We start from the raw sequence: 27,088 nt of genomic DNA, 5'->3' as shown, positions 1-27,088 counted from the left end.
ACACATACATATGTTCCCAACATGGGCTTTGTGACACATACATATGTTCCCACCATGGGATTTGTGACATTCCGCATATACGTTCCTACAGTGGAATTTGTGGCATTGTGCATATAATGTACCCACAGGAGGGATTTGTGACATTATGCATAGAATGTTCCCACTGGGGGGGATTTGTGACATCACTCATAGAATGTTCCCACGGGGGGGGGGGGGGGGGGGTTTGTGACCTCACGTATAGAATGTTCCCATGGGGGGTTGTGACATCACGCATAGAATGTTCCCACGGGTGGGATTTGTGACATCGCGCATAGAATGTTCCCACGGGTGGGATTTGTGACATCACGTATAGAATGTTCCCACGGGTGGGATTTGTGACATCACGCATAGAATGTTCCCACGGGTGGGATTTGTGACATCACGCATAGAATGTTCCCACGGGTGGGATTTGTGACATCACGCATAGAATGTTCCCACGGGTGGGATTTGTGACATCACGCATAGAATGTTCCCACGGGTGGGATTTGTGACATCACGCATAGAATGTTCCCACGGGTGGGATTTGTGACATCACGCATAGAATGTTCCCACGGGTGGGATTTGTGACATCACGCATAGAATGTTCCCACGGGTGGGATTTGTGACATCACGCATAGAATGTTCCCACGGGTGGGATTTGTGACATCACGCATAGAATGTTCACACGGGTGGGATTTGTGACATCACGCATAGAATGTTCCCACGGGTGGGATTTGTGACATCACACATAAAAAATGTTCCCACGGGTGGGATTTGTGACATCACGCATAGAATGTTCCCACGGGTGGGATTTGTGACATCACGCATAGAATGTTCCCACAGGGGGATTTGTGACATTACGTATAGAATGTTCCCACGGGTGGGATTTGTGACATCACACATAAAATGTTCCCACGGGGGGAAGGGGGTTTGTGACATCACGCATAGAATGTTCCCATGGGGCAGGGGATTTGTGACATCAAGCACAGAATGTTCCCACATCACGAATAGAATGTTCCTATGGGTGGGGGGGGGGTGTTTATGACATCACGCATAGAATGTTCCCACTGGGGGATTTAAATAGTAAAGCAACAGCGCTCCATCCAGGTGTAGTAATTTAAAAAGACAAGTCTATTCTGCCATAATAGAGCAACGTTTCGACCGAGTAGGTCTTTTTCAAGCATACAATGCAGTTCATAGGGTCAGCTTTAAATAGTGTGAATGCCACACTGGGCACTAATCACCATCAGGCCACTTCCCACAAAACAATTATTACATATCAATACAAGAAAACAGACATCAGACACATGTAAAATAAAAATCATCAACCATTAATAGTTAACATCTTGTGTGCAGAAATGTCGATCAATCAGCTCCATGCATCAGAGTTGTCATAGAAACATCCACCAATCCGTGCAGATTCATGTAGATTATTCAAACATATCTGAGCCAATAGGTTTCATTCCAGAAGAGGCGCCAAAATACATCAAAGTACCTATCCACGATCTCAAAACAATGGAGTGCCTCCGTTCCCGCCATTAAGGTACATCGTACCATCCCCTGTATAATCCCCATATGCTTGCGTCATAACCCGACGTCATCCCCAGGGGTCCATCCCCAGACCACTAGTCACATTAAGGCGACGACCAGAGCACCGCAAGCCGGAAGATTCCACGTCACATGGGCGCAGCGTGAACCAACCAGTGATGCTGCCCGCCCACCACACGTCAGCCGCACCACGTGACACAGGCCGGGACCGATCACCTAGGTGACCGGGATACACCTGGAAAGCCGCAATTGTGGCTAATTCCACTACAGGGACAGCATTCATGAATTTAAAGAAAAAAAGGGGGGATTTGGAAGAAAACCAATACCTATTGCACCTCTAACAAGTATAATCTTTATTACAAAAATATAGAAATAAAAATAAAAAAATAAATAAATTAAGCAACAGTCGGGGGGCACAAGGAGGGGAACCGGATCATTTTAAACCTTTATTAGTATATTCATACTCATTATAAATATTATTCCAGGGTGTCCCATTCCTTCTGACAACCGACTGTAGCAGTAATCACCTAAAGAAACAAGAAAAAAAAGGAAAGAAAAAATAAATGAATGAATGAATATATATATATATATATATATATATATATATATATATATATATATATATATATATATATATATATATATACCTAAAACAGCGGAGAGAATATAAAATTAAAAACAAATACTGACAGACACGCCCCAGAGATTACTAAGTCATAATTAAAAAGCACAGGTATGTAGATTGAAATCAATATTGAGACCCTTAGGTTGTAGGGACCCCAACGTGTAGATCAACCGTAATTCCTTCTTTTTTAATATTTGTAGTCTATCACCACCCCTCCTAAGTAATGGGACACTATCAATGACCCTGAATCTTAGTTGATTTACTGAGTGTCTATTCTCAACAAAATGTTTGGCACCGGTAACTTCGTAAGCCCGTCCTCACAGTGCTCTTATGCTTATTAATGCGGGCCTTAACCTCCATAGTCGTCTCACCTACATAGGTAAGCTCATATGGGCACACAATTATATACACCACAAAGCTTGAGGCACAAGTGTATCTCTCCTTCAAATAAATCTTTTTTCCCGTATGGGGATGATAAAAAAATTTCCCGTTTAACATATTGTTACAGCAAGCACAGCCCAAACACTGATAATTCCCATGTCTGGCTGTGCTTAAAGTCCTCTGAACCAAGGTCCTTGAGGCCCCAATGTCAGATTTCACCAACTTGTCTCTCAGATTGCGTCCCCGTCTAAAGGACATCATAGGGTACATCCTAAAACAGGGACGGACGGTTAACCACGTTGTAGCAGGGCCCAATGTCTCCTGAGGATATTACCAATCTGATTATTTGCTGAATTGTATGTCGATACAAATGGAATGCAATCACATGGCTGTCTACCCCGGGTTTTATTATGAATGCTCTCACGGGAACTTTTTATAACCTTCTCTTTGTATCTAACCACATCCCTACCGGGGTACCCTCTTGCTATGAACTTAAAGCACATCTCATCTAGCCATTGGTCAACCCTCTCTTCGTCAGACACCATCCTCCTAACCCTTAATAGCTGACTCCATGGCAGAGAACTCACCATTCTCCTCGGATGATTACTGTCAAACAACAATAGACCATTCCTATCGGTTTCCTTCTCAAAAATATCAGTACTCAACTTATTCCCATCTTTATAAACCAAAGTATCAAGGAATTGTATCTGTGTTGTTGAATGTGTTAGGGTAAATTGTAATTCCGGATATATCCGATTCAGATCCATATGGAAATTATCCAATTCCTCAGGAATACCTTCCCTTACCAAAAAAATGTCATCTATATATCGCCACCAGGCTCTGACGTGGCGCCAGAGGAAGGAATTGTACATGAACCTGTCCTCCAGTACCGCCATATAGATGTTGGCATAAGTAGGGGCCACATTTGACCCTATGGCGGTACCCCTCAATTGCAAGAAAAAATCATCCCCAAAAAGAAAAAAATTCCGTCTGAGGATGAATTCAAGCAATGTGAGGACAAGCCATGCACACTCTGGGGCCACGTCAGAGCCCGATAGCACACAAGAAACAGCCTCTAGGCCCTTGTCATGCTCAATTGACGTGTACAAAGACACAATGTCAAAAGATGCCAAGATGGTTGTCTCAGATATTGTCAAATCATCAATTTTCTCAAGGAAGTAATTCGTGTCCCTAATATAAAATCGTGCTGAGATTGGATATGGTCGCAGCACTCGATCCAAAAAGATGGCAGTTTTATTATAGAGGGAGCCACTCCCCGAGACGATCGGTCGCCTCGGGGGATTAGTCAAATTCATGTGTATTTTAGGTAGTACATACAGTACAGGTGTCACAGGATCTTCAACAATCAAGTATTCAGACAGCTTGTGGTCAATAAGTCCCATGGCCAGGGAGTCACTGACCACAAGCTTTAATTCCCTCTGAAAGCGAAGGGTTGGGTTACATGACAAGTTTTCATACACCGATCCATCATCCAATTGACGCAATATTTCAGCCCTGTATTTAGAACTGTCCATTACCACCACCGCCCCACCCTTATCGGCTGGTTTGATCGTTATTAAGGTATTCTCAGCCAAGGCATTCAGAGTCTTCCTTTCAACGGATGTCAAATTTTGAACTGTGACAGGTCTAAAGATATTCTTCATTTTCTCAATGTCTCTCTGTACAAGTTCAATATAGGACTCCACAAAATGATTTCTATTTGGTGGTTGGAAATTGCTCTTATTATATAACCCAACCTCCCTCAGAGTGAAGCCCTTCGTCATAATACCCACATCAGTATTTAAATTATCAGGCTTATCAGAAAAATAGGATGATAACCTCAGTCTCCTAAAAAACGCTTGTAAATCACCCTCCATACCAAACCAGTCTGGGTTATTTGATGGGCAAAACGACAGTCCTTTAGATAAAACCTTAATTTCAATATCAGATAGAACAACAAATGAAACATTTACCACCAACTTCTTGCTGTTTATCAGTTGTCCTTCATATTTCTCGTCTTAATTGTGGTGCTCCGTCTTGCTCGTTGTTCCCGGGATGTTCTTCCATTTCCTATGTTTGCGACCCCCCTCGCTGTCCACGCCTCCTGGGGTAGTTACATAGTTACATAGTTATTAAGGTTGAAGGAAGACTATATGTCCATCTAGTTCAACCCATAGCCTAACCTAACATGCCCTAACATGTTGATCCAGAGGAAGGCAAAAAAACCCCATGTGCAAAGAGTAAGCTCCACATTGGGGAAAAAAATTCCTTCCCGACTCCACATACGGCAATCAGACTAGTTCCCTGGATCAACGCCCTATCAAGGAATCTTGTGTATATACCCTGTAACATTATACTTTTCCAGAAAGGTATCCAGTCCCCTCTTAAATTTAAGTAATGAATCACTCATTACAACATCACACGGCAGAGAGTTCCATAGTCTCACTGCTCTTACAGTAAAGAATCCGTGTCTGTTATTATGCTTAAACCTTTTTTCCTCCAACCGCAGAGGATGCCCCCTTGTCCCTGTTTCAGGTCTATGATTAAAAAGATCATCAGAAAGGTCTTTGTACTGTCCCCTCATATATTTATACATTAAAATGAGATCACCCCTTAGTCTTCGTTTTTCCAAACTAAATAGCCCCAAGTGTAATAACCTATCTTGGTATTGCAGACCCCCCAGTCCTCTAATAACCTTGGTCGCTCTTCTCTGCACCCGCTCTAGTTCAGCTATGTCTTTCTTATACACCGGAGACCAGAACTGTGCACAGTATTCTAAGTGTGGTCGAACTAGTGACTTGTATAGAGGTAAAATTATATTCTCCTCATGAGCATCTATGCCTCTTTTAATGCATCCCATTATTTTATTTGCCTTTGTAGCAGCTGCCTGACACTGGCCTCTGAATTTAAGTTTGTCATCCACCCATACACCCAGGTCTTTTTCATTGACGGTTTTGCCCAGAGTTTTAGAATTAAGCACATAATTATACATCTTATTACTTCTACCCAAGTGCATGACCTTACATTTATCCCCATTAAAGCTCATTTGCCATTTATCAGCCCAAGCTTCTAGTTTACATAAATCATCCTGTAATATAAAATTGTCCTCCTCTGTATTGATTACCCTGCAGAGTTTAGTGTCATCTGCAAATATTGAAATTCTACTCTGAATGCCCCCTACAAGGTCATTCAGTTTTGTCCACCTTTTCCTTCCCTAAAAAATGATGATTCCTCTTGGTTCCTCCCATGTTGGAATCGTCCATAGATTCTTAATCAGCAGTGGTGAAGCCGAAGTTCGACTGTTTCCTGTCTTGTGGTCTTCTCCGTCTCTTAGCTGTAATAAATTTCTTCTTCCCATTACTGGGATATTGATTGGACCCCATCTGCCAGGAAAAAACACGGCCCACCTTATAGTCCTCTGCATCCCGGAACCATTTAGTCCTTTTAGTAATCTCAATGTCACTCCTAAATTTCATCAGATTCTCCTCCATCTTGGTTTTCAGGGGGCCCCAGTCCTGTGCTGTCAGCTGGACCTTCAACTGGTCCTTCAGCTCTGTAATATTCTTCCTTAAGATTACCATTTGTTCCTTCAAAAATTCAATATTCAATACCATAACATCAAATGCATATTTCTTAAAAATGGACTCAAATTTCATGCAAAATTGTACATTGTCTGGTAATAAGTTTGGTCTCATATGAGGCCGCAACCCCCGTGGGATCCTCCGGGCCCTGGAATATTCTGTCAGGGTCATGACATGTAATTCAAAGGAGATTAATCTCCTTCTTTCATTTTCCAACTTTCTCCTAAGCATCTCAGTAGTTGGCTTGCTCAGAAAAGTAGTATCCATACCGGTGCCAGATAAAATCCGAGCCGCATCATCGGCAGTATACGAAAAAGTTATGGCATTATCCAGATCACCCACCTCTGGATTCATCACTGCTTCCGTCATTACGGCTGGGTGCACGTCAAGCCAGATTCAGTTAATCAAGGAAGAAAAAGGGAAGGCTGACAGCACTCACTTGTTGGGGCGCCCGTTCCAAGTTCAGGGAACCTTCCAAGACAGTCAGGTAACTTAAATAGTAAAGCAACAGCGCTCCATCCAGGTGTAGTAATTCAAAAAGACAAGTTTATTCTGCCATAAAAGAGCAACGTTTTGACCGAGTAGGTCTTTTTCAAGCATACAATACAGTGCACAGGGACAGCTTTAAATAGTGTGAATGTCCCTGGGGGATTTGTGACATCACGCACAGAATGTTCCCACGGGTGGGATTTGTGACATCACGCATAGAATGTTCCGAGTGGATTTGTGATATCACGCATAGAATGTTCCCACTGTTGGGATTTGTGACATCACGCATAGAATGTTCCCACGGGGGGGGGGGGATTTGTGACATCATGCATAGAATGTTCCAACGAGGGGATTTGTGATATCACGCATAGAATGTTCCCACGGGGCGGGGGGATTTGCGACATTACGCACAGAATGTTCCCATGGGGGGGGGGGAGTTATGACATCACGCATAGAATGTTCCCAATGTGGGGATTTGTGACATCATGCATAGAATGTTCCCATGGGTGCATTTGTGACATCACGCATAGAATGTTCCCACGGAGAGGATTTTTGACATCATGCATAAAATATTCCCACGGGGGGATTTGTGACATCATGCATAAAATATTCCCACGGGGGGATTTGTGACATCATGCATATAATGTTCCCATGGGGGGGAAGAGGGGTTGTGACATCACGCATAGAATGTTCCCACGGGGGGATTTGTGACTTCGCACATAGAATGTTCCTACAGAGGGATTTGTGACATCACGCATAGAATGATTACTCTAGAATATTGAAAATGCGTTACTGCCATAGAAAATAGGAAAAAAGCGCTATATAATGTACGCATGAAATATTTATCTTCAAAAATTCCTGCGAAAAAAGGAAGGTGCTTCGTGCATAAATTGGCCAGTATATGTGAGCCCAATTGCCACGTCAAGACGTTCTTCAGAATTGGATCCCTGTCCTGTTTTGTCACCTCTCCTGGGCAAAAAAAGCCTACAATCTATGGGTCATGAGTGGACCAGCTAACTACTTAAAATGACCTGTGGCTATTGGGAGTGGCAGTAATGCATTTTCAATACTCTAGAGGGGGCATTGGGGGGCTGTGACCAGGCAGTGCTTCTTCACAGTGAAAGTAGTTAAATCAGGCCCATTCAGTGATCATTGACTGACTTCCTGTTCTGCATAAGCTGCAAATTTTAGGGTTATATGTGATGATCACTGGTAGGACCTATTGCTGGGACCTCCAGCAGTCCTGTGATCAGGGCTGTAGAACTCTGCTTTGCAGCCCCATCGTGAGCGGAATGGAAGTTTTTCACTCCATTTATTGTTCATTGGACTACCGAGTACTATACTCAGATATTACTGGCAGTCACATTGATAGTCGCTGGAGTGGAGGTCAAGCATGTGTACCTCCATCTCTGCTCCATCAAAGATGGGGCAGCAGAGCACGTTCTTGGGGTTCCAGAGCTCTGATCTCCAGATTTCTCTGGGTATCACTTATGTGATTAGTAAGTTTAACTTGTGAATTTGGGAGTAACTCTTCTAAAGCATCACTCCAGCTTTTTTTTATTTATTTATTTCAGTGCTAGTGATAAGAGATAAGGTCCCTGCACCTAGTGTAGTACAATTCTTGCCACCCGCCATCTTGCAGCCACAACTTCTGACTGACTGGAAGTCAGAGGTAACGGTCACAAGCTCTCAGGGTAAGGTTATGTGCGCACGTTGAGTATTTGCTTGCAGAAATTTCTGTAACTCTCGGCAGGAAAAATGCATGATTTGGTGCATTTTTGTATGTGTTTTTGTACAGCAGTGAAGGCTTTTTTTTTAGCTAAATAAAGATTAAAAAACGAAAAAGTATGAGATTTCTTGGCTCAACACCACCTTTTTCATGCTGATGCAGTGTGGCATCAGGGTAATGGGATTAGGGCAGCAGCTGTCATTGACATTTAGCTCTAGGCTTAAGGTACCTTCACACATAACGATATTGTTAACGATATCGTTGCTTTTTGTGACGTAGCAACGATATCGTTAAGGAAATCGTTCTGTGTGACAGCGACCAACGATCAGGCCCCTGCTGGGAGATCGTTGGTCGCTGAACAAAGTCCAGAACTTTATTTCGTCGCTGGACATCGCTGGATCGGCGTGTGTGACACCGATCCAGCGATGTCTTCACTGGTAACCAGGGTAAACATCGGGTAACTAAGCGCAGGGCCGCGCTTAGTAACCCGATGTTTACCCTGGTTACCAGCGTAAAAGTAAAAAAAAACAAACACTACATACTTACCTACCGCTGTCTGTCCCCGGCGCTGTGCTTCTCTGCTCTCCTCCTGTACTGGCTGTGAGCGTCGGTCAGCCGGAAAGCAGAGCGGTGACGTCACCGCTCTGCTTTTCGGCCGCTGTGCTCACAGTCAGTGCAGGAGGAGTGCAGAGAAGCAGAGCGCCGGGGACACACAGCGGTAGGTAAGTATGTAGTGGTTGTTTTTTTTAACTTTACGCTGGTAACCAGGGTAAACATCGGGTTACTAAGCGCGGCCCTAGTAACCCGATGTTTACCCTGGTTACCGGCATCGTTGGTCGCTGGAGAGCTGTCTGTGTGACAGCTCTCCAGCGACCAAACAGCGACGCTGCAGCGATCCGGATCGTTGTCGGTATCGCTGCAGCGTCGCTTAATGTGAAGGGGCCTTTAGTAATGAAAAGGTGTCAGCCCGACACCCTCACTACTAAGCAGATAAGTCAACACAAACACACACAAACCTGCACCCACATTGTCACCAGCCTAACCTTTAAGGTACTGTCACACTGAACGATATCGTTAACGATATCGTTGCTTTTTGTGACGTAGCAACGATATTGTTAACGAAATCGTTATGTGTGACAGCGACCAACGATCAGGCCCCTGCTGGGAGATCATTGGTCGCTGGGGAAAGTCCAGCACTTTATTTCATCGCTGGATCTCCCGCTGACATCGCTGAATCGGCGTGTGTGACGCCGATCCAGCGATGTCTTCACTGGTAACCAGGGTAAATATTGGGTTACTAAGCGCAGGGCTGCGCTTAGTAACCCGATGTTTACCCTGGTTACCGTTGTAAATGTAAAAAAAAAAAAACACTACATACTTACATTCCCGGTGTCTGGTCATGTCCCCCGCTGTCAGCTTCCCGCACTGACTGGTGAGCGCCGGCCGTAAAGCAGAGCACAGCAGTGACGTCACCGCTGTACTTTACGGTCGGCGCTCAGTCAGTCATGAGCGGTCACGCGACCAATCACAAGACGGCGACGTCATCGCAGGTCCTTCACACAGAGCATCTATAGGAATGGAAGAGAGAGCATGCACCGCTGAGAGGTGGGAGGACTCCGGGGCCATCAGAGGGTGAGTATATCACTGTTTTTTATTTTAAGATCGGCTGTCTGCAGGTGAGTATAACCATTTTTTTTAATTTTTTTTTTATTTTTTTTAAACATTCTATCTTTTACTATAGATGCGGCATAGGCTGCATCTATAGTAAAAAGTTGGTCACACTTGTCAAACACTATGTTTGACAAGTGTGACCAACCCGTCAGTCAGTTTTCCAAGCGATGCTACAGATCGCTTGGAAAACTTTAGCATTCTGCAAGCTAATTTCGCTTGCAAAATGCTAAAAAAAAAAAAAAAACGCGGGAAAAAAACGCAAAAAAAAAAAAAAATGCGGATTTCTTGCAGAAAATTTCCAGTTTTCTTCAGGAAATTTCTGCAAGAAATCCTGACGTGTGCACATACCCTTAAGGCTAGGTTCACATTGCGTTAGTGCAGTCCGTTTAGCTCATACGCTAACGGACTGCGTTAACGCAATTGCCGAAAAGGGATTGCGTTATGCGATCACGCTAGCGCAGATGCTCTATCTGCGCTAGCGGGAACGGACCCAAAAATGCTGCAGACAGCGTTCGAGGGTCCATCACAAAATAACGGCACATCACTAAGGCATGCCAATAATGGCATGCATTAGCGATGCGCTACATTATTGAGGTCAATGGGTGCGCTAACGGATCCGTTACATAGCGTTAGTGCCGCTATGAAACGGATTCCGTCAGCGGACACCCACTAACGCAATGTGAACCTAGCCTAATAGAAGGAACTTACATAGGCTGTAGCCAAACAGCAACTGTTAATTTTAAAGAAAAAAAAATGGAAAAAAAAGCATGGGTTCCCATGTAATTTTAATAACCAGCAGAGGGAAAGTCGACGGCTGTGGGCATATGTTTAAAGTCTGGGAAGGAGGTAATACCCATGGAGCTTCCCAGGCTATTAATATCAGCTCACAGCTGTATACTTAGCCTTTACTGGATATTAAAATGGGTGACCCCCCCCAAAAAAAAAAAAAAAAGAAAGATGTAGGGTCCCCCTATAATTAATAACCAGCAAAGGCTATGCATAAAGCTGCGGGCTGATATTAATAGCTTAGGAAGGGGCCATGGATATTGGTCCCTCCCAGACTAAAAACATCAGCTCTCAGCTGCCCCAGAAAAGGCGCATCTATAAGATTGCGCCAAATATGGCGCTTAGCCTTGCTCTTCCCACTTGCTCTGTAGCGGTGGCAAGTGAGGTTCATATTTGTGGGGTTGATGTTACCTTTGTATTGTCAGGTGACATCAAGCCCAGAGGTTAGTAATGCAGAGGCGACACCTATCCATTAGTAACCACATTGTGATATTGCATAAAAACACAGACACCCAGAATAACGTCCTTTATTTGAAATAATGACACAGACTCCTTTAATGAATCTTAATTAAACCATTCTTACCGAATGCCTAATCCACCAAAGCCAATTTCTCCTGCAAAAAAAAAAAAAAAACACAGAATATTCCTCACATGTCTGTCGAGAAGATAATCTATAATGTCCCACGACGATCCTGATCACTTTGAGAGCAGTCACATTAGTGATGCGACTGCTCTCAAAGACAGCCGGCGATACACTGACAGGAGGTAATCGCTCCCGCAGTGCAGAGCTGCAGTCAGAGAGGTGACCAGAGTTCATCAGCTAATCAGCTCCAGTGGTCTCCCTTACGGCACCACTGCTGCGTGGGAAATTTCTCACGCAGCAGTACTGCAAATGAAAGCAACAGAGCTGATCAGTTGATGACCTCCGGTGAACTCTCACGGCAGCTCAGTGATACACTGCGGGAGCGAATACATCCTGTCAGTATATTGCCGGCGGCCGGGTAGAGCAGTACCCATTACGTGCAGTTTGTATGCACAGGTTTTTTTTAGCAATCTGTGCCTTTCTCGCCCTCCTCGGTTCCAGCGTTGATGTCTGTTATTGTGTACAGTCTGACGTCTCATCGAGTGGCTCGTCCTGTCATCTCGAGCAGAGCCGCTAAGCTCAGTTATTGGCTGCATTGTGGACAGTGGCTGATAATAGGCATTAGACCTGGAGAGGGTGAGTTAAGAAAGTGGTTTTTTTTTGTTTGTTTGTTTAAAGTCATAAATACCTAGAAGGAATAACAGATGAATGGCACAATGCAGTTATATAAATACTGCAGAAATCATTTAATGCGGCGTTTGCATATTTACTAAAATGAACATGTCAGGCCGAGCTGCAGACACCAGGTAATTATTACTACACTCATAGTTTGTGCCTTCAGCTCTTACCTTGGGGAAGCTTATTATCCTGACAGTGGCCGTTACCATGGTGAAATGTCCTTTCCTTCCTTCTATTTGATTGCGTAGTAACTTGTAGAAATAGACTATTGAGGATGCCTTGAGAGATTTGGTTGCCACAGCGCCTTTGATCGAGAAATGTTTATCATTACATCTTAAAGTCACATTATCATGTAAAAGGCGTGTGGTTGTACACTGTCCAAGTAAGAATCTGGAACTCCATGGCGCTGTTCAGATGACCGGTTTGTCACAGATCAAATGTCCGTGTGTAAAAGAAAAAAAAAAAAGCTCCGCATGCACTATTCTCTGAGTGTTGGATGACACTTGCCCACTGAAGTCTATTGGCCGGCAAAAAAGAAATTGTTTCCCGTTAGAACATCATATGGCATCGGATTTTAATGGCTACATTGCCGTTATTACCTAGGAAACTACATTTCTAGGGCTGGGTGGCTGCGGAGTAGTATGGACTTATGGGAATGCTCTAATTTACACTGGGGTCACACACACTGTTTGGAGCCGACTGCAGTTTTTTTTCTACGTGCAACAAGTCAAGTATTTGGTGCACAAATTTCTGGACCATTTCTGCATCTCTTGGAAGGAAGAACGCAGCATAAAATAGGTGCGTTATTGTTGCCTTTTTTTTTTTTACATGTGTTTTTCCCCCACTCATTACTATAAGGGTGAAATCTGCACCAAGAACTGAAGGAATTGACATTCTGCAGATTTCCATCTGCACCAAACCTGCAGGTAACAGATTGGCAGTGTGTGCACCAGACTTCAGGATACCCATTCACTTTTTGTGACAAATCTGCTCAGAAAAAAACGCGACATAAGCAAATCTGCAACGTGTGCACAGACTTTTGATTGACTTAATTTAAAGGGAATGCACAGTTCACTGGCTTATGAATAAGCCCTTAAAGGGGTTGTCCCCCGCTAGGACAACTGCTTCTTCCCATAAAATAATAAAAGCCAATACTCTCCCGTGCCCGCGCCTTGCCAGCAGTGTCGACACTCGCGGGGCTCCCATGTGGTTGTTGTGACCCTGGTGCTCTGTCAGCGCAGGCATCACGGTCTCTGCCTTCTTATGAATTGAACATGGAGGGATGTCGGGGCTGCGGCCGCTCTCAGAATTACTCTTCATGTTCAGTTTGACAGAAGGCGGGGCCAGTGATGCCAGCGCTGATTGGTCGCCGGCGTCATGTGTCACAACATCTGCACAGGAACCACCAGGACACTGAAGGAACGGCCCCGACACGGGAGCGGGTATAGGCTCTTGTATTTTATCAGGGCCAAATGTGAGGAATGAGAAGGAGTTGGCCAAGTAGTGGACAACGTCTTTAACTTGTGTCTGATGAGGGCAGCTAGATCTTATTAAGAGTAATTGAGAAAGCAATGGTTTTATGTGAGACTACAGGGTAGGTCTTAACAACTTGGCAGCTTTAGAATTGTCCACTTTATGATTATTTTCTTAATATGCTCTAAACTTCGATATAAAGGCCCCCGATGTGTACAAGTCTGTGGCACCTGCTAATTTCATCAGCCATCTACTGTGCATGGCTCCTCCCGATTGTCCCTTGTCACATTATGGTGGTGGGTGTAAGGCTCGGGCGGATGACTCTGGAAGCCGCGCTCTCCTAGAGAACACAGGAACGCTCGTCTAAGTGCGAGCCATGAGAAAGCTGTCTGCCATACTATGGCTCAGCCCACCACTCCATCATGTGTATCCCCAGCTCGTCACTTCCTCCTATCATGTTAGTAATAGATCGGTCCTGCTGTACTTTCCAACCATACATTGCATTTCTGTAACGTTTCGCTATACATCCAGTGTTTCCGTGTAATGTGTGAGGCTTTATATAGCGGCCTTGTTCTTGGCTCTGCAGATGGGAATTTCTATATATAACGGGCTCTTTGTGGCTATTCTGCTGCCTGGGCAGACTTTTGTCATTTGCTCTCATAGATCCTCATGAGACTCATAAATGGTCTTTTTGTTTGCCTTGCTTGTAAAGATATCCCAGTAGTATAAGAAGACATTTACCGATTGTGGTGTCATTCTGATGGGACAGATGCTGTGATGAAGGCGCTCAATCATTAGTATCTGGATGGCAGTATACTGCGCTGTGTCCTGTGTGCCCAGTAACATTTATATTCAGATTCATTTTACTTTATCTGGCTATGAAAAGACTCACTGCGGATGCCAGCTAACCTTAAAGGGAACTTACCGCCTATTAAAAAATGATGGTCTTGTCTACTGAGCTCAGAGATTGGCTGCAGCGGTTATTTGCACTGTTGACATGATGTCACCACTGCAGCAAGAACACCGAGCAGCAGCTGGGGGTCCGCTCTGGGCAGGGCACGATGTGTAACTCCCCTGTTTATTATTTTAGGCATGTTACAGCATTTGGGGTCCACTTTTCTGAAAGTGAAATACCCTTTAAAGCGATGCAGCAGACTTGGAGTTATTGCATGTTGCTAAAAAAGTGTACGTTCTCTTTAAAGTGGTGAAAAATCACTGAGCTATGCCATCACTTTACGGAGGCCTGACCACATCACTTACACCCTTTTTGCAAATTTATCCCTATTTTTGACCAGCATACTTCTGCAAGACCCTGTTTACACTTGGTTTCTGCAGTGCTTACTTGGGTGCTGCTTCAATCTCCCTAAAAGCAGGATTCAGACAAACGTTCATTTGAATGTCGTTTTTTTTTAATGTAGAACATTAACATAAATTCCCAATCATATAGACTGTTTTCTGGTTGCTATCAGTGATACCTTTCATTATCACACATGTAGTTGGTGTATTCCCTAATGTCAGCTTTGTGTTCTTCTCTTGTTTTTGTGTAGTGGCCGCAGCACAAGCCATAGCTGATGAGCGCAGAAGCCAGACTGGACCCAGCCCCGTCCCTGCTCCGTCCTCAGTCAGTGTAAAGACTACTAAGCCAGGTAATCTTTATTTCCGGTAACAGGTTTGTGAGACCCTGCCGTTCTGCAGTGAAGTGATGGCTCACGTCTATCTTTTTATAGTAATTGATGGCTCAGCTTTAAGAACAGATGAGAGACAAAGATTAGCTCGGGAGCGCAGAGAAGAGAGAGAGAGGCTAAATGGTAAGCTCAGAGTCTTTGTCATCTCCAAATGTATTAAGTTGGTACCACAATGCTCCGTACATCCTAAGGGCACATTTACATTTAGCAAATTTGCGGCATTAAATGATTGCCTGTCGATTACCCGGTTTACATGGGCCGACCCCGCTTTAGATGTGCATTGCGCTATCTGAAATAGATCTTTCAGTGCGCGTAAGCTGCCTTTGGTCTCGGCAGCACAGGTCCTGTTTGCAACCGCGCTGCCGAGAGCAATGAACTTTTGTGCCAACCAAAAGATAATTTCGCCCAACGAACAAGAGATTTGTTGGCCGCTTGAGCATGAGCAGTTTGTTCCTAGGAACACTCTTTTTACAATAAACTTTGAAGAATTTTTGGTTGCATGAATCAGTTTTAGCTGAACTTGGGCTACTTTCACACTAGCGTCGGACTTGGCCCGTCGCAGTGCGTCGGGCCGAGGTTCCGACGCTAGCAGTGAAACGGAGGCAGCGGATGCATTTTTCCTGCGCATCCGCTGCCCCAGTGTAAGGTGCGGAAAGGTGGGGGCGGAGTTCCGGCCGCGCATGCGCGGTCGGAAAAAGCGGTCCGTCGGCAGCAAAAAACATTACATGTAACGTTTTTTGCTCCCGGCGGTCCGCCACAACACGGCGCAACCGTCGCACGACGGTTGCAACGTGTGTCAATGTGTCGCTAATGTTAATCTATGGGGCAAAAACGCATCCTGCAAACAACTTTGCAGGATGCGTTTTTTTCCCCTAAACGACGCTTTGCGACGTATTGCAAAAAACGCCAGTGTGAAAGTAGCCCAATTAGTAATATTTTTATTTTTTTGCAATGAATCAGTGTCTCGCTGCACAATTAGTCACATGTCTTCATCTGAAACTTTGCAGCGTTTCAGAGAAAACATTCTTTGAAAAGCCGGCCAGGCTCATAGAGAAAGAGCTGACTAGGCTGATCCTGCCCCGGCCGTCTTTTTATGAAAAGCCGCAGCGTTTTAGAGTGAAACATACCTGCTTGTAATCTCACCCAATGTACACCTGAGTGGAAGTGCCGATACCAAATATGCTTATATTTTATTTCTTTATTTTTTTTTTTACAGGGAAAATATGTGGTTGATTTCAATTTTTATCGTATATTAAAAAAACCAATCATTTTTATTATCTTTTTTTTGTATTTTGTCTTTTTACTTTCAAGTCCCTTAGGGAACTTGAACTTGTGATCGTTTGTTCTATATACTGCAATGCTATTGTATTGCAATATATATGGAGAAAATGACATTGTCCTATAAAGCCCAGCCACATGATGACTATGATGATGTAATGGCGGTCCTTTAGGCCCTCAGCTGTCATGACCTGTCGGCGCCACACAAGGGCATGTTGCTGTCAGGGATTGAAAGCGGCGTTTAGATCATTATACAGCAGTGATTGGCGGAAGCTCGGGTCACTGCTACAATAGTCAGATGCCAGCAGTATAACACAGCTGACATATACCGTTCGAGCTCCACTCCTGAGCCTTCTGCATGCATGGAGACCGGATGTAGGACAAGCTTTTATGTCGTGCATCATAAAAGGGGTTAATGAATAATGTTGATATTACAGGTCTCAGTTATCTGCCATCACGATTCCTCCTTCCCCCTCTGATATTGTTCCCTTATTGCAGACTACATTTCTCATGATGCCAATTGCTCCGATCGTGGAGCCTGACAACCTGTCTGCATATGCATGGACTGGACTGGATGTCAGACTGGAGATCACATGACCCAACTTCCTATAATAAAAATAAGGAACTGTATAGATGTAACCGAGGTCCTATGAAATTCATTAAACAATTAAAATATTGATGCTGGGTCAGAATTATATTGGCAAAAAAACCTGCTGGCATGATTTACAGCAACTTCCTAGATAAGCAGTTTTATCGAATATTTTACATTGCAGCTGCCAAAGAAAAAGAATTACTTGAAAAAGAAAAAAAGTCAAAGCTTCAATATGAGAAGCAAATGGAGGAAAAGCAGAAGAAATTGGAGGAGCAGAAACTGAAAGATGAGCAGAAGAGAATAGCGGCGGAGGAAAAAAGAAAACAGCGATTACTGGAAGACAAGGTGATATTTCTGGCAGGAACATGTGTGCACAAAACAAATGCATAACCCGACCTGCTATCTTAGGAGATCCTCAGCCAGGTGATCAAAATCCTCTAAGCTGCTTATTAGCAGCGAACTACAAGGTACTGATTTGTTAGCCTTAAGGATATGTTCACATTTAGCTTTTTGCTGCATTTTTGAAAAACTCAGGTAATGGCCAAAAAAACAGCTGCAATGGCCATGGTCAAATTCCAAAATGTTCTGTTCTTTTTTCGTTTTCTTTTTTTTTTTTTTTATTCGAGGTTAAACAGGTAAGATAAATATTTTAATCTTGAAAACCTTGTAACCAAGAGCCGCATCACAAAAGTGTGACAGTCTGCAGGGACTAGGACTGATTAAACATTGCAAACTAGCAATACGCACTCTGTTCTCATACACAGGCCCCTTTTCGTTAACGTGATGCATGTGACACACATTAAATACATGTTTCACTTGCAATTACTATGCAGACTAAATAGGTATTGAAAAATGGCAGTAATTTGTGGTCAGATGCGTGCAGTTTTGATAAATAGGTTTTTGTTTGCTTGGCAACACTGCCGCTGCCACCCAGCGAGAATATACCCCCAGATACAGCAGCTCTTTGTTGGGAAGAGGCTAATGAGAGAGTTTTAATCACCTTTCTAGATAATCTGTGCTGTGTTTATGGCTAAATACACGCTCTTTGTAACATGACTCTAATGCCGTCTACTGTTACACTCAGCCTATAGACACCACAACCTTTCAGTGAGGCACATGGGATCCATCCATATTTGTGCATAATATACCACAAATAGCTATGTTTTTGTGCAACTCGGGCGTTCTGTAAAAATACTGGAACTTTTGAGTTTTTCACACTAGTCCCAGCCAGCTATGCCAATATGGACGGAGCATGGGTGAGACAGGATGTCGAATTCATGAAACGATAGATCACTTTAGTGATACAACTTACTCCGGAATTGTTCTCCTGTCCTTGACTAGAGTAGGTTTCTGACAGCGGCCCATGCCAGTTGAGTTGCATCTAAATCATTAAGTGGCGCATCATACTCTTAAAAGTGGCGTGCAAGACACCAGTCTTTATGTATCGGCCCCATGAATTGAAAAGCTGCTCTGAAATTGTATTCACATTGTATAAATGGCAGAATGTTAGCACATGCAAGCTGACAAGAGTTTGTTCTCTGCCCCCATCAGTCTCTGAGCAGACCTCTTTGTTTTACAAGCAATTTTTTGATACAGCGGTGCACACTGTGTGTCAACTGAATCAGTGTTTGTCTGTTTTTGTTTTTTTTAGGAACGCCGTGAAGCAAATGTTAGGCGAACTCTCGAGCGCAGCAGTCAGCTGGACCAGAGACAGAAACGATGGTCTTGGGGGGGATCAGGAGATGGAGACAAACAGGGTACTTCTTTTTTTTTTTCTCTAATTAAGGTGATTGAATAACATTGCTTTTTCTTTTGGATTTGTTTTTTTTTTTTTTTTTGATGACGCATGATATGTTAGTACTTGGCTCTTCACACTGAAAGTTTTTTTTTTTTTTTACAGATCCTTATTCCCCATATAGCTATTACAACTTTGACAGGTGCCTGACTTTTTGGCTTTTGTTGAGATTGCAGATGATAAAGTATCTCAAAGAAGGATTTTTGGTACTCACCATACTCCTCTTTTTCTTGGAGCCTTTATTAGGAGACTATAGGTGTATGCTGCTGTAACTAGGAGGCTGACACTAGGTAAACAAGGTTAGATCCTCCCCAGTAGAGTACATCCACCGATTGGCACAAAGCTTGTCAGTTAGTGAAAAAGCAGTAGGAGATGCAACAACAAAATAACTAAACAGGCCCAACATAGACACAAACAAGGGAGGTGCTGTGTCCCCAAATGAAGGCTCCAAGAAAGAGATTTAACAATGAGTACTGAAAATCCTTATTTCTTTATCACTTCATTGGGAGACACCGGTAACCATGGGACATCCTAAAGCAGTCCCAAGGGAGGGAACAAAATAGCGTGCTCAAAACTGGTTGAGCGACAGACAACCATTGCTTGTAGCACCTTTCTACCTAGGCCAGCTTCAGCCGAGACCATGTACCATGTAGAATCTTGCGAATGTATGAAGGGATGACCAGGTAGTGGCCTTGCAAATCTGGGTTGCAGGGACCTGGTGGTGAATGGCCCAGGAAGCCCCCACTGCAAGGGTGCAGTGAGCCCTCACTTCCAGAGGGGGTGGTCTATCCTTGACTCGGTAAGCCTCCAGTATAGCCGAGCGGATCGAGCGGGCAATAGTAGACTTGAAGGCAGGGTGTCCTTTACGACGACCCTGAGAAATGTCAAGCAAGGCAACCGAACATCTGAAGGATGGTGTCCTTGAGAGGTAGAGACGTAAGGATCTAACTAGGTCCATCTTGTGGAAAGCCCTTTCCAGGGGGTGGGCAGAAGGAAGAAGACAATATCCTCATTGATATGGAACGGGGATACTACCTTGAGAAGGAATGAAGTAACTGACCTTGAGAAGGAATGAAGTAACTGGTCATAGGAACACTTTGTGCTGGTGGAGGGCATAGAAAGGAGAGCAGCAAGAAAGAGCTGCTAATTCTGAGACCCGTCTGATGGAAATTATCACAAACATGAAGGCAAACCTTCTTGGAGAGAAGAGAGAATGCGATGTCCTGAATGGGTTCAATGGGAGATTCCTGAAGAACACTCAAAACTAGGTTAAGGTCCCCCAGGTCTGCTGGGGGACGATACGGTGGCGCTAGGCGAGCAACTCCCTGAAGGAAGGTCTTATCCTAGGGACAAGAGGCCAAGTTCCATTGAAAGATAATTGAGAGTGCGGAGACCTGATCCTTGAGGCTACTAAGGGACAAACTGGACTCTGGCCATGATTGTAAGAACACCAGGATGGATGGAAGGGGAAAAGACATGGGAGCTATCTTCACACCAGCGAAAGAAGGCCTTCCTGGTCCGGTGATAAACGCGTGACGACAAGGGTTTCCTTGCCTTGATCATGGTCTGTATGACCTGGGGCAAGAAATCTGCCTCCCTCAGTACTGCAGCTTCAGCGGACATGCCATTAAATTTACAGATAGAGAATTCTGATGAAAGAGGGAACCCTGAGAAAATAGGTCTGGTCGGTCTGGGAGTTTCCAGGATACATATGCGAGTAGGTTGACTAACTCTGTGTACCAGGCTCTTCTGGGCTAGTCTGGAGCCACCAGCATAACTGGAACTCCTTCCACCTTGATCTTCTTAACAGTCTGGGGATCAGAGGAAGAGGTGGAAAAAGGTACGGAAGTTGGAACGGAGACCATGGAATGACCAGGGCGTTATAACCGACCTCCAGGGGGATATGAGACATGGCTATGAAATGAGGGACCTTGTGATTCATCCGATACACCATCAAATCGACCTCAGCAGTGCCCCACCTCTGACATCTGTTTGAGCACGGATTGAGGGTCCACTCATCCGAGGAGAGGCCCCAATGACTTAGGAAATCGGAATAGGAACGACTTCGGAAATCGGCGGCCTAGTTGTCCACCTGGAATATGCACCGCTGATATTGCTGGCAGGTGCTGCTCGGCTCAAACTAGAATCCGTGAGACCTCGAACATGACAGACTTGCTGCGTGTCCTGCCCTGGTTGTTTATGTATGCCACGGCCGTGGCATTGTTGACTTGCATGAGAGCTGGTCAGCCTGTGGAGAAGAGTGGTTGATGGCTTTGATTTACATAAGGTTTATGGGAAGAGAGATTTCCCAAGAGTTCAAACAACCCTGGACTGTGTGTCGAAGGAAGTTCGTCCCCATGCAAGGAGACTGGCGTCCGTCTTGCCAGTGGTGAGGGAGGAATGATCTCTCCCTTGCTGAATGGAGGGGGGGGGGAGAGTCTTCACCATGCCAATGACTGCCTCACTTTTGATAGTATGGGGCTATCCATGGAAGAGATCTTTTTGTCCCAAGCTGACAGGAGGGACAGTTGTAGGGGACTGGTATGGAACTGTGCGTAAGAGACGGCTTCCATCACCGTAATACTCTTCCCTAGTACTCTCATGCAGAGTCGAAGAGAGAAGGTGGATGGGAGTCTTAGAGAACCCAGGTGGAGTGGCGAAATCTTCTCCTCTGGGCTGTATCGAATAGCATGCATAGGAAAACTAGGAGCTAGGCCGGGAGCAGAGACCACTTCGCTGTGTTTGACTACCCAGCCTAGGTGGATAAGAGTCCAGGGTTATCTGAAGACTTTTGCAACAGTCTCCGAAAGAAAGACCCTTATTCAGGTCATCGAGGTAGGGGGCGATTGATTACTATCCCCTTGGTGTGAAGGATGGACATGATGGCTGTCAATGCCTTTGTAAACACTCTGGGGGCAGAGGCCAGTTTTAAAGGGAGAGCTGTGAACTCGTAGTTGCCCCACTTGACCACAAAGCGGAGAAACCTCTGATGTGCCACGCAAATCGGAATGTGGAGATAGGCATCCGGATGTCCACCGAGCAGAGGACCTCCTCGGGTTCCATGAAGCCAATCACCTAGCGAAGGGATTCCAGCCTGAAATGAGGGAGGCGCACCCGCCGGTTTAGTAGCTTGAGATCCCGGAATGGACGGAGTGAGCTATCCTTTTTTTGGGATCACAAAGAGGTTGGAAAAAACCTGAGAAGCATACTTAAGAAGACGATTTTCCTCACCCATTCAATTCCATGAAAAATTCGGTCAGCCCTTGGCTGGCATTCCAGTGCTGACTTGTTTTTCACTGATCATTTGCTAGGAGAAGCTTGAGAAACCTCAATCAGGCTATTTATATTTGTACATACGAGAAAGACTAATGGTAAAAACAGACGCCGATGCATATCTGATCCAGTGTTAATGGAATCTGGTTAGTTATACATGTATGCAAAGAAGTGAAAAAAAGAATACCTGAGGCCTAAACTCCACTTCTACCTTGTGGACGGCATCAAAGAAAAAAAAAAAGGTTATTTCAAGAATCTAATGTAAAAAAGCATTCCTGAAATTGATGACCTTAATTTCTTTAATATGGATGAAAAAAGCATTATTATGTGTTTTTTGACACAATTAAATGCAGGTCCTAAGTCTGCAGCAGCTTGTTTTGACCTTACAGCATTAATATTCCTGCAATCTAGCAAGAGACACAACCAGGGACTCTAAGGAGAAGACAGAAGCAGTTTATAACCACTTCTGTCTTCTTTTCCAGGCATGTTAGCATTCACTGAGCATAATGTAGTGAACAGAAGCAGTGGCAATGCCACTTCTCTTGTACATGGTGATCGCATGGTAAGCCAGATTCCTTGTCTCATAAAGCAGAATAATTAATGAAGAGTTATGGACGCTGAAATGCTGGAGGTCATGTCAGGCCTGGTCAATAGGGGTCAATTTGCAGCAATTGTGAAAGCGCGTTGGTCATTCTTAGATATTAGTAATATGTCATATGATTCTGTGTGTAATGCTGAGTGCCCTCAGTTTAGAGAATTGGGGAAATGTACATTTACAATGATATTCGTTGCACCCGACCGCACATTTCACCTACAATTTCAGGTGAGTGAGGGGCCACATAAAATGTTGTCATCCAAGTTTGCAGAAGTGTGAGCCCCTTTATTTTAGAGGCTTTGAGTAACAGGAAAGGAGTCTCCCCTCCCTGTGATCTAATATGTGCCTAGAATTGCTTTGTCTCATAGTCTTAAGTTTTCTTCCAGCTCGCAGCACTCGGTCAGACTGTTTAATATTTCCACAGCAGTTTAGGAAATGAAAATGAACACTAATTGCAATTAGGAGAAGGGCTCTTGTTGATACGAGATCCAATTTGTTTTTCTCTCCTCTGGGATGTGATTGTTTTACACACCTGCGTGATGTCCTGCGACTGAGCCAAGGCCGACCTATAAGGATACCTTGTGAGCGCCTCATATAGATACAGAGGGTTGGATCATTCTGTACATTTATTATTTTTTTCCTTTGTTCCTTTTCACATGGTATGACTGATTACGTTGTTAGAAGTGGTGTGAAAGTTGTTTACGATGGGTTTTTTTTTCCTCCGCACAGTGTATCCCGACCCTTTCAAAGCCCTGATTGTTTTGTTTTTGCATAGGTCCTTCGGGAAGTAGTTCTCCCAGCCACGTAGATTTAATAGGCAAAAGTGCTTCCACCACAGAGCCACAGCCCGGAGATGAAAGTGGATCTGGCGGTATTTATTCCACCCGCGCTCTCGCTGTCCCTTGTATACTAACCTAAGACTTGTTTGGCTGCATTATAAGCATTCACTCATATAGGTGATCTACTTTTGGACACATTCTCATTCACATTTGTGTAGAGGTTCTGTTTCTACCATTCATTACAGCAGAGAAGACAGGCGGGTTTTATAATTTGTTACATAATCCAATATTTAATTATGTTTGATTCTTTACTTGAAACCCCATTTTTATTAATAAAGTACATTTCAGTTCTGTTTATAGTGTGCACATGTCATCTGGTTCATGCGGCACGAACCACGGGCAGAGTAGATCTGACACTGGCTGCGTTATTGTAGCCTTGTATGTTTTACTCTAAAGAGCTGCAACGTTTCAGAGGAATCGAAGGCCCCGATTCAGCAAAGTTGTGCAAAAATTTGGCAGTTTTGGGGTTTTCACACCATTTTTTGCACAACTCCGACAAAGTGGGCAGAGTTTGGACGGGAAGAGTAGACCCCCACTTATCAAATTGATGACAAGCGTTGGCGTTCCTAACACAACAGATCTCTCTGCATTTTCTACTTGAAGTAAGATTTGTGGTGAGGTGCACATCGCTTCACCTGGTTCTTTAAGAGGTGTGCAATCCTCCCCGCCCTGTGAAAAATGCCGGTTTTGATGAATTGGAACCAATATTTTTTAAAATCTGTGTTGAATGATAAGTACGAGCCAAATCCCCGGCAGATTCTCTCTGCACTGCTCACCTACACTGACATGTCTGTCCCTGTGTGTACCTAGGCGTAGATGTGCCAGTCAAAGGGATCGGGGCAGGGAAAATCCGCCGGGGAGCGTCCTCGGACTAGTCGTACAACATGCCTGGCCAGCCTAGTGGAGCCAGATTGTGGTGTATGCTGCCTGTGATTCGGGCAGCATGAATCAGATCGCAGGTTCATCTTAAACAGAGGTTATCACATAAAGACAGGGAATTTGGATGTCAGGACAAGAGAGCGGAGAGCCTCTTGCAAAGATCCGCTTTTACTCTAGTGGACCCATCCTTAGACACAGAAAGCCGTATACCTGTGTGATGTATGGTTTGCCGACGACTTCCCTGGGAATTCCTTAATCCGGACTCGTGGCTTCAGAAGCCCCTTATCAGTGAGTGGACCGAATACCCTACACTACAGACCGACGTTGGTTACACTACATGTCCCGCTGCCGCTCGGTAACACCGGTCAGTTTGAGGAATTGTCCAAAAGTAGTACGATACGGCTCCACGGCCGTTTGTGACATTGCAAGAAATCACAATGGATTTTACACGGAATTTATGTAAGATTCATGTGATTTTTGCATCTGTTTTAAGACGAGTTGATTAACCCTTCTACAAAGAGTAACAAGAAATTGCATTGCTGTGTTACAGAACTGGACATGGTGATTTCACCATGAACTGACGGAGGAAGTGTTTGTAGCATCCCAGTATATTCATACAATTCTCTGTAACCCTATAAACATGCATCACACAGTGTCACACTTGATCGTAAGATGACATGCCCAGGCCTTATACACAGGGGAGCAGCATGCTTATACCAACCAGTGCAATATACTGACATTTATATTCTTTATTTTTGCAATATAATCCCAAATGAATTCAAATGCATGACATGTAAAAATGCTTTTCTGCATGGTGTTATAATCCTGTTTATTGCCTGCTCCAAGGGCTTGTTTCATGTGCACATCCAATTGCATTTTATGTGCCTTAGGGTATGTGCACACGATGCAGATTTAGTGCAGAACTGCAGCAGATTTTTCTGCAGCAGAAACGCTGCAGAACTGCACTGTGATCACAGTACAATGTAAATCAATGTGAAAAAAAAAGCCTGTGCACATGGTGCAGAAAAATCTGCGCAGAAACGCTGCAGTTTTCAAAGAAGTGCCTGTCACTTCTTTTGTGCAGTTCTGCAGCGTTTCTGCACCCCTCCATAATAGAAATCTGCAGGTGCGTTTTTCATGCGTTTTTCATGCGTTTTTCATGCGTTTTTCATGCGTTTTTCATGCGTTTTTCATGCGTTTTTCATGCGTTTTTCGTGCAGATTTGTGCTCAAAAAACGCATAAAAAACGCATCAAAAATGCACCTGCAGATTCTGCCAGGAGATGCAGATTTAGTGCAGAACTGCAGCAGATTTTTCTGCACTAAATCTGCATCGTGTGCACATACCCTTAGAACACAGCTTTGTTTTTGTTTGCAATTGCTCATGTGTTTCTGTAGACCACGTCACAAAGATTTTCACTATATAAACTACTTTGGAAACAACATTTTGCAAGAAAAGAACAGTTGGAAGAATGTGCTGAAAGACTCTCGTTGCTATTTTATGAATTTCTGAACCTCACAAATAAGATTACGGTGGAAATGTGAGAACCCCCCTTCCCGATGAAGACCCTCAAATGGAAACATGGCCCAAGTCTTTTCAGATCTATTTTTTTCTTCAATACCTGGGCTTCAGATAGTGACCAAAAATGGCACTTGGTACCAAAATGTTTTGACAAAGCTGTCCAGTTCAGTTTGTCAATGGCTGTGGTTTATTCGGAAACAGTGGCTGACTTTTTTGTATGTTTCATCTGATATTACATCTCCGCTGCATTAAAAGCAAATGAGCTGCTGTACCGCATACAGTCTGTGGATAGGTGTGCGGCCATTTTTAGAAGAAAAGCCAAGGTTTTCCAACCCTTTAAAGCCTCTTTGAATCTGAGCTGAGAAAAACAAAGTAGTTCTTAGAAAATAGTCTTTCTTGGTCAGAATACAGCATTGTGCCGGTCACTTTCCCTAAGTTGGAATGTATCATTAGAAAATGGCTTATTATGTAAATTTGGAGGTGGATTATAAAAAGTTTATATTTTTTTTAATTTGTATTTTCTTGTCATTTGCATGATTATCTCAGTGGCCACTAGATAAGAAATAGTAAGAGTCCACTTCCCATTTCCTGTTGGTCACTTGTTTGCTGTGCTGTGTAGACTGGGACAGAGTCAGCAGAGGAATTAATGCCAAGTGTGCGTGTTCATTCACTCTACTGCCCACTCATACACGACAATGCTCAGGGCTTGGTTTGCTGCTTCCATATTTCACCATCTGCAGAACTATTTTTGCTGACAGAATTCAGTGCGGCACAGAAATCTGACCTTTTCGGGGCTGCAGAATAGATTCATCAGCTGCACTTTAGGAAATGATTTATTGGTTTGCAAAATGATGGTCAAAGGGTCAGAAATCCTCCAGTGAACGCTTCTGCTTTTACCGTTGCGTATTCCATGAATGTCTGCTCCTTGGATTAAAGAGGATTTTCACACAAAATGGCCATCTGTAACCAACTCAGAAGTAGGGGCTATAGCCACAGATTTACTGATATGTTTTGTTTTTAGGCCTGGTTCAAACAGGTATATGTCACAATCCGTGTACGGACCCCCGAT

General features: G+C 44.0%; 1 protein-coding gene across 11 annotated transcripts in view; it reads left to right on the top strand.

The window, feature by feature from the left end:
- Positions 1-27,088, top strand: part of MAP7D3 (MAP7 domain containing 3) — a 120,947-nt gene that overhangs the window by 13,552 nt on the left and 80,307 nt on the right. For 6 of the 11 annotated variants that reach the window (XM_069746997.1, XM_069746995.1, XM_069746991.1 and 3 more), the window contains exons 2-6: positions 15,110-15,208; positions 15,290-15,370; positions 17,299-17,462; positions 18,769-18,874; positions 23,556-23,651. In XM_069746997.1, coding sequence (XP_069603098.1) covers positions 15,110-15,208; positions 15,290-15,370; positions 17,299-17,462; positions 18,769-18,874; positions 23,556-23,651 — 546 coding nt within the window. The remainder of the gene's footprint in view (positions 1-15,109; positions 15,209-15,289; positions 15,371-17,298; positions 17,463-18,768; positions 18,875-23,555; positions 23,652-27,088) is intronic. The other 5 variants (XM_069746996.1, XM_069746994.1, XM_069746993.1 and 2 more) reach the window with 1 other exon arrangement.

Source organism: Ranitomeya imitator, chromosome 2 (genome assembly GCF_032444005.1).
Source record: "Ranitomeya imitator isolate aRanImi1 chromosome 2, aRanImi1.pri, whole genome shotgun sequence".
Taxonomy (NCBI): domain Eukaryota; kingdom Metazoa; phylum Chordata; class Amphibia; order Anura; family Dendrobatidae; genus Ranitomeya; species Ranitomeya imitator.
This window is presented reverse-complemented; position numbering and strand designations above follow the sequence as displayed.